General features: G+C 36.7%; 1 protein-coding gene across 2 annotated transcripts in view; it reads left to right on the top strand.

Moving 5' to 3' along the window:
* The window catches only part of STARD13 (StAR related lipid transfer domain containing 13), an 899,357-nt gene that overhangs the window by 776,392 nt on the left and 108,325 nt on the right, over positions 1–14,640 (top strand). For both annotated transcript variants that reach the window (XM_044073222.1, XM_044073221.1), the window contains exon 5: positions 2,214–3,625. In XM_044073222.1, coding sequence (XP_043929157.1) covers positions 2,214–3,625 — 1,412 coding nt within the window. The remainder of the gene's footprint in view (positions 1–2,213; positions 3,626–14,640) is intronic.

The raw sequence follows: 14,640 nt of genomic DNA, 5'->3' as shown, positions 1-14,640 counted from the left end.
TGCATAATAATGACATGTTTTTACCATTATCATCCTGTTTACACCAAGCTCTGACTGACTGCATAATAATGACATGTTTTTACCATTATCATCCTGTTTACACCAAGCTCTGACTGCATAATAATGACATGTTTTTACCATTATCATGCTGTTTATGCCAAGCTCTGACTGCACAATAATGACATGTTTTTACCATTATCATCCTGTTTACACCAAGCTCTGACTGCATAATAATGACATGTTTTTACCATTATCATCCTGTTTACACCAAGCTCTGACTGACTGCATAATAATGACATGTTTTTACCATTATCATCCTGTTTACACCAAGCTCTGACTGCATAATAATGACATGTTTTTACCATTATCATCCTGTTTACACCAAGCTCTGACTGACTGAATAATAATCACATGTTTTTACCATTATCATCCTGTTTACACCAAGCTCTGACTGACTGAATAATAATGACATGTTTTTACCATTATCATCCTGTTTACACCAAGCTCTGACTGACTGAATAATAATGACATGTTTTTACCATTATCATCCTGTTTACACCAAGCTCTGACTGCATAATAATGACATGTTTTTACCATTATCATCCTGTTTACACCAAGCTCTGACTGACTAAATAATAATGACATGTTTTTACCATTATCATCCTGTTTACACCAAGCTCTGACTGACTAAATAATAATGACATGTTTTTACCATTATCATCCCGTTCACGCCAAGCTCTGACTGCACAATAATGACATGTTTTTACCATATCATCCCATTTACGCCAAGCTCTGACTGCATAATAATGACATGTTTTTACCATTATCATCCCGTTTACACCAAGCTCTAACTGCACAAGAATGACATGTTTTTACCATTATCATCCTGTTTACGCCAAGCTCTGACTGCACAATAATGACATGTTTTTACCATTATCATCCTGTTTACGCCAAGCTCTGACTGCACAATAGTGACATGTTTTTACCATTATCATCCCGTGTACGCCAAGCTCTGACTGCACAATAATGACATGTTTTTACCATTATCATCTCGTTTACGCCAAGCTCTGACTGCACAATAATGACATGTTTTTACCATTATCATCCCGTTTACGCCAAGCTCTGACTGCACAATAATGATATGTTTTTACCATCATCATCCCGTTTACACCAAGCTCTGACTGCACAATAATGACATGTTTTTACCATTACACTCATGCTTTGTTTACAGTGTTATACTTTTTCTACTGTTAACAACCCTATTTTAACAGAACTGCAGTTTAATTGCTATAGCTGGATTTTAAATTGTTTTATTTGTCTAACATGCTTAATTTGATATTCATATCCTTTATGTTTTGAAGTTTTTCAGTTAAATCATTGGGGAAAATCTGTTAGTTTTATTCACGTGTATTTGCAGTATGTGTTGTATTAATTCTGCCTTCCGGTTACTTGTGTTTGATGACAGTCGACCCACAAACTGCAATAATGCCAGTTATAATGATATAGAGAAATGCCATGTCTGTCTATAAGATACGTATTACTTTTCAGGTATTATTCAGATATGTCCCTCCTCTACTTAATTTTTAAATTATATTCCAATTCCAAGTTGTGCACCTCTGCAGAGGTAACCTGTCTAGTGTACAAGATCTCCTTTGTTTCCTGTAATTTTTGAAGTACCAGTGTTGTATAATGATAGACATACTATAGTAATATCATCTAGAACATTGGCAGCCATTAAATTTGTTTGCCCCAGAATATAATCCAGTGGATCTCTATCAGTATGTAGCAGATAGCAAATCTTTTTCGCATCTATAATGAGAACCTGCCTATTTTGTCTGCCTGCATCATTCTGACCTAGAATAAGCCAAGTCAGACCACACTGACAAGTATGCTAACAATTTACAAATTCCAGCTTGAAAGTTGCTACTTACAGATTCAAAAACAAATAAATATAGTTGTAGTAAGCTGTAAACCTAGCCAAAGTGTGTGCCAGAAGCATGAAATATGTGGAAAAATGTCTCTCGACTATTGCCTCATCATCTTCACCCTAAGATACCATCCCACAAGCTTATTATTAGATGTGTAATTGTTGAATAATAAATACGGTACTGTTGATTTATTATTTTTTCAGCTATTAGATTTAGAATATGTAAGTAGATGTTTAGCACACTGAAGAAATGTTTTGATCTTAATTTTTTTTGTCTTCCCACTAGACTGAAGATTCAGATGAAGAAGATTTGTGTGCCATTAGTGACAAATGGACTTTCCAAAGGAGCAGCCGAAGGTGGTCTCGCTCAGAGGGCATCGACTCTTTACTGCACACTACTGATACACAGGCTCTTGCAGGGGGCATGCAACTGAAAAGTACGATGAGCACAGAGAGTGTGCTCACTGAGATGAGCGAGCCTGAAGTGTCTTCCCTTCACAGCGAGAGCAGCACAGGAAGTGACGGGAGAAGTGTGGTTGGAATTACAAGCCTAATCCCAGATCATGCAGGCAACTCAGTACGAAACGGTTTAGAATCCTTAGTAGTGCACGATCCTGCTTTAGTAAGCGACATTACTGTTCCTCAGTTTAGCAGAGATTTGGCAAGCCATAGTCTTAGTGTTAATCTGAAACATGAGAAACCAAGGACAAGGGCAAAAAGCTTCATGAAGCGTGTGGAAACACTGCGTGCTAAAGGTAATCAAGGAAAGCTAAAAAGTTCTGGAAAGACTGGCACGTTAATAGTTAGTGGACCGATGTTGCAGGAAGAGTCTAAAACACTGAAAGCCATGCAGTGCATGGAGCTAGCCGATGGCGATCTTAGTCGACTGGCACAGAACGCCAGTACATGTACGTTGTCTGTATGCCCAAAGTCATGTAGTGATAGCAGTCATTCAGAAACTAGCAGTGGAGAGGTAAGTATACCCTGCCAAAAGGACAGAAAACATAATCAAATCAACAAACGAGGGGGAATGTACCTAGAAGACCTTGATGTCATTACTGGAGCTGTTTTGAGACAGGTGGCAGAGCAAAACTGTAGAAATGAATACCGATCCCATGAGAACCTTGTTGTTCATATACCCAAGGACCACAAACCTGGGACCTTCCCAAAGGCACTTTCAATTGAAAGCCTTTCCCCGACAGACAATAACGGTCATTCTGTGAACTGGAGGAGTGGAAGTTTTACACTGGGTAACCAAAACTGTGATAATGCCAAAGAGCCGAGATTTGCCCCTTGCTGTCCCAGAGGCAGTAGAATTAGCATTTATGACAATGTACCCAGTTCACATTTATACGCCAGTACTGGAGATTTGTTGGACATAGAAAAAGATGACCCTTTCCCTCAGCTGGATGACATTCTTCAGCACGTTCATGGTTTGCAGGAAATAGTCGATCACTGGTCTAAGGACATGTTACCGGATTTACAGGATGATGACATGTCAGTAGAAGACTCAGGATTGTTAGCATTCCCATCATCCAATCAGATCATGTTGGACTTTGAAAGGAATTCTGTTTCTGATGGGCGGACTACGCCCAGCGATATGGAGAGAGATGGACTATCCCTTAATGAAATAGAGGCATCAGGATCCAGGGAAAGAAGAGACTCCGGTTTTGGAGCATCTTTAACAAGACCATACAGGTTTGTTACATAAAAATATTAAAGTAAGTTTATATTATTTCTCATAATATGCAAAGAGGGTCAAGTTCAGTGAAGTAATGAAGTGTGATAGTTTATTTTCATAACTCATAATAATTCTGTTCCATGTTTTAATCCTTGTTCCTCTAATGCTTCCTCATAACTCTAACCACCCACCCAAGCCTATATTTCACCTTTAACCCTTCCCATGGCCTCTTCTTTGAAAATCCAACTTCATCTGTTTTTTTAGAAATAGCTGCTAATGTAGTACCAATCAAAGGCAGCAGAGGCCATGATTATTGGGTCATCTCTAGAATACCCAGAAACACAGTGTTTTAAGACAGCAACACATGCCTTTTTACCATCTACCTCATGATATACTGGGATATTTACTTTATAAAAAAAATAAATAAACTTTATTTTTATAAAACAAAGGAGCCTTATCTCTTACACTGGAACTAACACCACAGGTCTAATAATGGGAGATAATAGTAATAGTAAAGGATTTACTACATCTAATATAGTGCTGTTATGAGAACATACATAACCCATATTCTTTTTATGTTATTGGTATTATGCAACAGACTTGTACTGAGATATATTTTAGAACTTAAGTGACATGTATTAGCTATGACTTGCATTGGTATTAATTAATGTCATGTGACATACTTCAACCAATGAGGATTGAGGTTTTGGGATTAATTATTGTCATGTGACATACTTGAACCAACGAGGTTTTCATAGTTTTTTTCTGACTAATTCCTAATAAACCACACTTGTAACAACTTGTGTTGCTTCATAAGGAATATGGTCCAAGGAGATGTATTGTTAAGAAGCATTTTACAGAAAAAAATATCACACAGTGACAAAACGATGAAGCACTATAGGGCAGTTATTCTACCTCATCAGTCACAGTGGTAGCATTGTGAAGGGGGTTATATTTGGTTGTTTGTGGCCTAGATTATTAGCCTGTATGTAACTTTGCATGTAGGCTAGCAAAGCCAGTGCTCACAGCTAACAAGGCACTAATCAGGCAGATGAGAATGAATGGCAGTTTTGCTTGTGAGACTTAATGATAAGACATGAATGTGATCCATTCACATATCCATAATCCACTGACATATTGAAGACAAAAATTCCAGTATACTCCAGATGGAGGATAGCGGATGCTCCTTAATAGGTCATTGTGACTGCAGAGGCACAGCATAACTCTGCAATTACATTGGGTAACTTATTCATCACAAACCAGGGAGATGGAATTGTCATCAAAACTTTCATTAAAAACAAATCAAACAGTCCTGTCTGCTCACTCAAGATATTTTTAGATGACAGATGTTAAGAGTTCTAAAGTAAAGCTATACTCAGAATTTGAAAGGCACTTTGCACAGTGATTTAGGGGAACAATTAGGAAGTAGGATGGCTGAATTATTGACCACTTCCTGTAAACCTCCTTTTTTACTTACGCTGGTCCTGTACATACGGACCAACTGATATGTTATTTCTGAGCATGTGGAGATACACCCTGTTAATGTTGATGGGGGTTAATAGATATTACACTGATATTTATTATTTATTTATTCCAGTTTGATAACTGGGGAGGTCCACTGGGTTTGGGGAGCCCGTTTTAAGTGAAGGCCCGGGGAGAAAAGCTCCAATAATACATAGTTACATGAATAATTAATAAGAAACTTTGCATTACTGACAAATAAACAGGTAGCATTCATAAAGAAACAAACAATTACAATTTTGTTTAGGTGTAAAAGACAGGCAAATGGCCTTGAGGCTAGATTTTACAGTATAGTTATATATACATAATACAAATGAGCAAGGTTAGCTAGGTGAGAGGTTAGCCAGGAGTAAAAGTGGAGGAGACCTTGAGAGGTATAGGGTGAAGAGTACAGTTGCATTTCCTGCTTGAGTAAAGGTGAGAATGAAGAAGAGTTTTAAAGTTTACAAGGTTATCGCAGGTCCTAAGAGTGGAGGGAAGAGCATTCCATTTTTTGGCTAAGGTGAAAGAAAGCAGAAGCTGACCAGCTGGGCGCTTGGGTTTGTGGATGGTGATTAGTCTCTTTAAGTGCATATATATATATATATATATATATATATATATATATATATATATATATATATATATATATTTTTTTTTTTTTTTTTTAAGTAAAACTCTCCTGTAAAACTAGGATCTACTATTAAAGTGTGGGCTACAGTTAAAATGCATTTACATTGTTTAATAACACGCAGTCATTAATTGTAAAAGATGTAGATGGTGACACTTAGGATCATATTCCAAAAGAATCAGGGCAGTGCAGTGGACTCTATCTGCTGTGATGTCAGCACTGCCGTAAACTGTTTACACACTTGCACCCCTGCATGGTAAGAAGGAAGAAGACAGTAGCATCAGTGCTACAATACAGAACTCTATCTGCATTCCTCAGAGTCACTTCCCAAACATTTCCACCCAGCCAAGTACTGTAATGCAGAAAATGACCAAGTACATGCACTGCATAATGAATCCATGGCAATGTCCGAGATTCAACAAGGGCAATCTAATGGCATGTGAGCACATCTTGGGGTGTGGGTGGGCTAAATAATAGTTTTGAGGTATGGATGGCATATAACACTGACAATAAAGGGTGGCCTTAGGTAGCACTTGTGAGATGTATGTAGAAGAAGGGGCAGACGATTAGATGCTTGCGTTGAAGTGAAGGATGAGTTAGGTAGGAGATGTGGCTGATTGAGCATTAGACTACCATAGGAGCCATGCACAGGGCTGACATAAAAGTACTGCTTAACTAGCATAGGTTCATAGGTACTTACTAGGTTATTTATCTGTAAGGATCTTAAGAAACTTAACATTGCATTCCCATGGCAGTTTTCAGCCCTTATATTTTGCAAGCAAATAACCCAGAGGGGGACAGAACAAGGAAATGTTGGGACATTTACTTGTTGCCCCTTTCCACTGGGGAGATGGGTGCTAAACCAAGGATGAATTTGTAGTTTCCTAGCCATTTGTTCAAAACACATCTGTGTTGAGTAAGAGAAGTACTTTGCTTTACATAGAATGAAAGATGGTTCTATGAACAAGGTATTCTCTGTGATACATACCTATACCTGCAACAGGTACCATTTATGTTGCAAAAGAGATTGAGATCTTTCACTGTTTGAGCTGAGTTTGCTTGTTGTCTACTCTGTCTGCATGAGCTTTTCCAGAGACTGCAGTTTCCTATGAACAAATAAAGGCCAGCCTTTAGGAGAAGCAGTTACAAATAAGTAACCAAATAAATGAAGACATATACATAAAAATAGTACCACAAAGTTATAAATGGTATAATTCCAGTTTTATTTAAGATATAATTCCAAATGGTTTCATTCTCTATCCTTTTCAATGTACATTTTTACTCTAATTTAATGCCGTGTCTTAAAACTATATTGATTGACTAAGTATAGCAAATTGCCTATGTAGGCCACAGCAATAAATACATACATGCATACATAAATAAAGAAATTGTATGAGAGTATACTGTAAAATGTTTATTTATTTATTTATTTATTTACATTTGTTGACCAGGAGTGTCTGACTGGAGGTAGGTCCATTTTCAGCGGAGGCCCGTGGAGAAAAGCTCCACAGTTAAAGTAAACAGACAGTAGTTAGATTGGATTACATAGCGATTAACAATTTGATTAACATAGCAATTAATTACAAACATATTTACAGATGAAGAACATAGTACATCAGTAGACAACTAGAATCTTTATCTGCGAAGTACATAACAGACATTAACAATGTTAACATTAAGAAATGTTTTTAGTCATAGTTTAGTTAGAGTAAGGAAAACAGATTGGTTGATAGAAAATATGAGGTCACATGCTCTGCAGTAACACAAATTATTAGAAAAGATCGATCAGTTTTTGGATAAATGATCTGTAATATTAATTAATGTAGTTAGAAACAAATAACTAAAATAAAGTAGCTCATTAAAACATTAACATAAAAACATGGAAAAGCTACCCAGGGTAAGACTTGCTGAGACTGAAAACTACTTAAAGGTCACCCTTTAAACTATGGTATAAGTGAGCATCACAATGCAAGCTAATATATCAAAATGTACAATGAAGCATTAACAAAATAGCTAAGAAGAAAAGCAGAGATACATGGGAAAGAGACAAAGAAAGGGAGAATAGATGAGAATTAAATGGCCCCACAAAAGTCTTAGCAGCTGAGAAACTGAGTTAGGTAACCATTCGACTCAATTTTAGCACATGTCGGTGTGGTATATTGAAGATTTATTCAAGTTTGGTGTGGTTTAATCACGAGAGTGAAGCCCGAGTTATAAAATAAAGCCAACCATGATTAAATCTTCAATATACTAGACCACAGAGTTGGTTATTGCTATTATACAATGACATTATTTAAGATAAAAATACTTACTTTTCTTAAATTATGTCTTTGTATAATGCCTCGCTGGTGCCCTTCTGCATGTTTTTCTTGTATCCTGGGGCTTTTCTGATGTAGAGAAAGAAAAGTAAACATTTTATGAGATATACTAACGGGCGACCGGACCTTTTTCCATTCGTATATTCTCAGATTTACAATGGGCATGCTGGTTGGGCTGAGCAATCATCATGCTCGTTTTAGAATATTACTGGCCAGTCATTGTGTAATATATTATAATGCCTACAAACCTAGGAATACACTTCTCTCTAAAGTTTCACAAACAACTTTTTATATTTTGTAAACTACGCAACCATGACATACAATGCAGAGTATTTTGTTCAGCCGGATTTGAGCTTTCACATGACTGCAATACATTCCTTAGTGGTTGTTTATTGAGATTTTTACAGAAATATGAAAAATTATGCTTAGTTGCTTAAACATCAGTATAAATGAAACTGGCATCTCTCAAGATCTGCAACTTGCAGCACAAGCATCAATTTTACTTTTCTTCAGCATCATCTAGGTTTCATTTATGCCATGCAATAGTTTGTAAGTTTCTTGGTTTTAGAAATATTAATTTACATATGAAAATATGAACTATTTTTAAAATTATTCGCAAACAACTAACAATATTGCCAGTACAGCGTATTATACATGAACAGTAATAATGTTTTAAGTCTCCCACCGTGACATTTCACATTATGCCTCTCTACAGCCTACAGCTCGTTTTGTTAAGAAAATATGAATGTAAATATGAAAACACAAATAATAAGCAACAAACAATTATTAAAATCTCTACTGCAGAGCATCCTGTGTTAACAAACTTAGTGTCATTTTGTTACACCACGCCCTTTCTTATGCTGTCTATAATAGATTCATATGTACTTACTAGGCTATTGCTCTTACATTCCCCTGGTAGTTTTTAGCCCTTATATTTTGCAGATGAATAACTCAGAGATGTGCTGAAGAACAATGTGTTAAGACATTTGCGTGTCTCCTCTCCATGAGGGACAGGAGTGCTAAACCATGGGTAAATTTGTGATTACCCATCCATTCATCCAAATTACATTTGAATACAGTAAGAGAAGTGTTTTGCTTTATCTCATTCATGCCTGTAATGCCTTTTTGTATACTTCCAGTTAACATCCATAGCTCCTGATGGCGTTTAGACCTTTCTTGGTTCTGACTTTTTAATTACATGACTTACCTACTTATAATAGGCAGAGTTAGAAAGGGCAATGATTCATTAATACGCTAACACGCAAATTGCAGTAGAAAAGCCTTGATTACCTTATGCTTTTTAAGCTGATTTTTAAGAAAATGCTTTGGAGTAGAAGGATGATTGCGGGCTGCTAGAGTTGCAACATTCCACATCACGTAGGTGTCAATGAGTTATGTGGAGTGGAAGATGGTTCCATAGAAGAAGTGCTCACTGTGATACAAACTTATTCCTCCAACATGTTCTATTTCTTTTACAAAATAGTTTGGGATCCCTTGAGTGGGTGTTTATCATACCATTAGACTTGCAATATCTTACCATTAGACTTGCAAATGTTTCTGAGAGAATAGGGTCTGCTGAAGTTCTGTACAAGAGGTAGAGGTTGCCTGTTAGATGCACAAGGCTTTGAGGTGGGCTACATAGTTTTACATAGTTTTTATGATTTAGGCCCTTGCTTTTTTTTAACTGAGACAGCATTGTGGTCATTCCATTTCTGACCACTGTTTGAAGAGGTACATACCAAAAGGGGCATTATACACAATGATCGGCCTAATGAGTGATTAATACGGTGAAATGATTACATCCCTAGATCTGGAAGCAATATCTTAGATATAACCTGTGCAATGGAGAAGATCTTCCTTACAACAGTAGCTATGTAGTAATCAAAGGGCAGTTCATTGTCGACAAAGGTTCCCGGATCCCTAACTACAGGACAGGACCTCTTGGAGGATCTTGATGTCCTCTTATGAGTTCATGATGACAACAAAATTGCAGTCATCTTTATCTTTTGATAAGTCACTTAGTTAGGGAGCCAGCCTCAGAAACTTTCAGGATGGCATAAGGAGCTATTGGTGTTAAATGGAGGTGTAAAAAAGGGTGCTATGGGCATGAATGAGTAAAATGCTGCTTGGATAGAGAAATTAAAAATTATAGTATGGAATATTGTTTCAGGTATAGGACTGATAAAAAATAAAGTCTTGCAGTCTAAATTTAGGCAAAATTTAGCAACCATAAGAGTATTTTATTTATTGGAGTTAGAGTAAAATGGTCTAGAAGGGATATGGACAAAATGGTGGATTTATGTGAAGGTTAATGGATTAGGTTTGGCATTTTATAAATAAATGACGCATGTACGAAAGTACTCCTGCATGAGGACACTCTGCTTCTGTCAGTACCTGGTAATGTTACTTCATTCTGAGGTCAGGTACCATAAAGTGGCAAACTTTATTCAAAGAAGTTTAAAACAAAGCCATATTTGTTTCTGTATGACTCAGCAGAGGAGGCCATATTCCAATATGGACAAAAAGATGTCTGTCAAGGGAAATATGGCCCTCTTTTGTTAGAAACTTAGTAAATCCATAGAATCCTTTAGGATGGTGAAAACTTTGTTTTGAATGTTGTCTGTGGATAGATACTCTTCTTTGATTAAATGTCTTAACTATTTCTCAGTTGGTGTTTATTTATTGATATATGTATTTATTGATTGATTTGTATTTCTTTTCTGGGGTAGAGCACTGATCGCCATGGACCTTTTTCAGACTCAGCCCAGGAGAGGTGTCTGGTAAAGTGACTCGCTCAGAGTCACACAGGTAGGCAATGGGGTCTGAGGGAATCAAACCTTGTGCCACTAGACCACAGGAAGCAACTCATTAACAGCTCCTTAAAAAGGAGATAGACTATTCAACCCTAGATGAACCAGTGAGGTCCTGACTAAGCTCCAACATAGCATGACCTCTGTTTTTCCAGTGTTCATTATTACCTGCTTAGTTAGCATCCAGGAGGAGAGCCATGACATGCTATTGTGTAAACTGTTTTTTTTGTGGCCTTGTTTGCTGGATCTGAGTTTGTAGCCCAAATACAGACTCCAGCAGAACATGCAGGTGCATATTAAAATGATAGATATGGTGTTGTTTAAGAATACATTTTTTAAACATTTGTGTAAGTAGTTGGTAAGCTAGTTTAAGCCAAAAGACCCTGTACAATGAGTTTTACCATCAGTTATTAGGAGGGTTGTGGAGAAAGAGTCAAATGCCTTGCTGAGGTAAACAAATATGGCACAAGTTAAAGCCCTTTCTTCCATTTTTGCATAGAAAGTTCTAGATAGTGACAGCATAACAGTAAGAGTATTCTGTTCATCCATGCCTGAAGTGATCCTGGGAGTAATGGAGGCGGTTAATTGCACTAAGTGACTGACTGATGAGTGACGACTTGGGTAGCAAATATTTTCTTGAGCATTTTGCTAAGAATGTGAAGCATGGCAACGGGGCATAGGTTGGGCAGAGGTGCCAGCTGCGGCTGATTTAGGAACAGGGAATTCTAAAGGTGTGGGAATGACCCATCAGACAGAAACTGATTTGTGATATGCTTCTGTGGGGTAGTCTATAAAATGTCACAGGCCTTTAGAAACTTCAGATGAAAGCCATCAGTGTCTGGATGACTGTATTTACTGATGGTTTCAGTTTTATAATGTCAGCATTTCCTAAGTCATGGGAAGTAACTGGTGTAACCTTAGGATTTCATTTTTGCAGCTGTGCTGTTTTTGCTTTTTGTTTTTTTCCCCCTTGTCTCCATTTTACAGCCTTAACCTGAAAATATTTTTGCACACACAGATAAAACCTCGTCACAATACTTTGTGTGTGTGTGTGTGTGTGTGTGTGTGTGTGTGTGTGTGTGTGTGTGTGTATGTGTATAGGAGGTCTGTCTGTTTCTGTGTGTTTTACCAACTTAAAATCATGCAAAATGTATTTTAGAGAGTAAGGTTTTGTTTGTGATGGATCCTCTAAAATCCAGTTTGATCTTGTTGCTGAAACTGTTTGTATTGTTCCTCTGGAGTGAGAATTATGTATTATAGCTTTTAATCTATTAATGGCATGTGATTTTCAGTACAAGGTATAACATTAAGTAAACATATAGAGCCATATATGTGAATGATGTCTCCATTTGAAATGTTACATAAATGCATCTACAGGGACATGGCACATACACATTTATAATCACAGTCCAAATACACTGTAATTCCTTTATAGCTGACAGTTTTCCAAGGGGCAGTCCTTGACAACCAGTCTTTCTTTGATTTTCACATTGGAAAATGCTCTATAATAAATCCCTACCAGTATGACTGCATGAGTGTTGTATTAGACTCACTGTACGTCTATAAAAATTAGCGCCTATGTCTTCCAAACACATTTCAAGGTGTAGCTATCATGTCTGCTTGTGTTACATAGTTATGCTGTTAAACGAGTTATGCCACAGATGCTCTGACGTCCGAGGTTTGTTTCCTGCATGCAAATAACATCTTGAAAAGAGGAATGAGTTTGCTGTGCCATTATTTCTTGGGAAAGAAACAGGATGTGGAAAATTTCTAAAGATGGGATTTTCACATATAATTGACGGCAGCTAGTTTACTATTTTATTGAAAACATAACATGTATGTACAAATGTTTCATGTTATTGACTAAAATATACACAAAGAAATTACTATTAATAGTGAGTACAGAAAATGCATTCTGAAATTAACCAAAGACATGATTATTGTTACAGTTATGAAATATTGATATTTCCTTTACTTTGAGATGTGTGACTCAGCTGTGTACATGTAGGTACAGTCATTGTAAATATGGAAATTAAACATTTAGAGTGCAAAGATGATCTAACGGCAACTAATCCTCTGTAGTTCAAAACGATTAGCAGACCATGCAATAGATAAACCTCCTCCTCACTACAGACACAAACGTACCATAGGTACACACACGCGCACACACACACACACACACACACACACACACACACACACACGCACACACACACACACACACACACACACACACACGCGCGCGCACACGCACACACACACACACACACACACACACAAATGACCACACGCACTTGGAAACAGACACTTTTCTAAAGCAGTGGTCCATAATACAATATTGTCTCATTTGTGCAACACAGACCATCTTTACAGGTTTAATTTGTTGATCTAAATTTTAGCTTGGAATATTTTGATGCTTACAAGAGAATTTCTGGATAATAACAAATAGGCAGATTAAGTGACATGATTTCCAGTAAGAGCAAACACTTTGAGATTAGAAAAAAAGGTATAACTGAGGTGGTGAACAAGATCTTAGGCAAATTATGCATGTCACTTAGAAGCATTGTACTGGAATAGCAGTGCAACGATTGAGGCAAGTCAGTAAACCAGTAACAAGAATCCAGAAAAGAGTGAACAGCTCATAATGACAAGACAAAATGTAGGCAACATTCTAAGAGGGTACGAGCGAATCTTATGAAAATGGGAGCTGGGAAAGGTAGAAAGAGTTACAGTACACAGGTAGCACAAACATTGAAATGGTAAAATCAGCAAGGTGATTAGAGCGGTATCACAGACACAGAAGAAAAAAAATTTAAAAGCATAACAACTTGGAAATAGGCTGGCAGATGATGGCAAATGGTATAGCAGAAAGACTCCAGCATTGTCAGTTTACCTTAAGGAACATTAGTCCTTAAAAATCCAAAGGAGGATAATTACTTTTAAAGTCCTGACATGTGTCATTCCATATGTTAATCTTGCCTAAGGCTTCTTTTCTGAATTTACATTGACATCTTGAAGCACTGACCATGTAGGCTAGCCGTGGAGATTTTTTTTTACTATTGTTTGTATGAAGACCTCTATTGCTGCTAACAATATAAGAAGTTAAGATATAAAGTGATATGGCTTATATATTATATTTACATGAACACATTTTTTATAATGCATCAGATGGTATGAGTGATTCAAAATGATTTAATTTTATAATTAATAATAGTAATTAAATATATGAACTGCTGATGCTTATTCTTAGTTAGGTTAGGGGTTGATGTGAACTCGAAGTATGTCATGTTTTCATGTTTTTAAAGTTTTTTAGATAATTTATTTTTAATTAATGAAAGTGTTTGATTACATCATTTCCTGTGGCTATATAAAGGTTCTGGAAAGCATGATACATTTGAATCTGTTGAAGTCTTGTCAAACAAGATGAAAGAGCTTATTCTGTTATGTATGTGCGAATAAAGGATTTTTACACTTTTAAGGGAGTCTTTATGGTCTAATATCCACCCAACCCGATTTGCAGGAGTGTTTTACTTCTTGTTGCTTTTTACTGCATTTACCATGAGTTTTTCTAGATACATTCTAGATTATATTAGAACATATGTGTCTACATGTAAACACACACACACACACACACACACACACACACACACACACACACACACACACACACTCTACAAAACTGAAATCTTTGTAAAACGGGAAGATAACTTTCAGTAAATCACTTTCACTAAAATTACTCCCAGTGAACCTCAATTCAGCAAAGTATATGATTA

The sequence above is a fragment of the Protopterus annectens genome, chromosome 5.part1 (assembly GCF_019279795.1).
Source record: "Protopterus annectens isolate FY-2018-M chromosome 5.part1, PAN1.0, whole genome shotgun sequence".
Classification (NCBI taxonomy): Eukaryota; Metazoa; Chordata; order Ceratodontiformes; family Protopteridae; genus Protopterus; species Protopterus annectens.
This window is presented reverse-complemented; position numbering and strand designations above follow the sequence as displayed.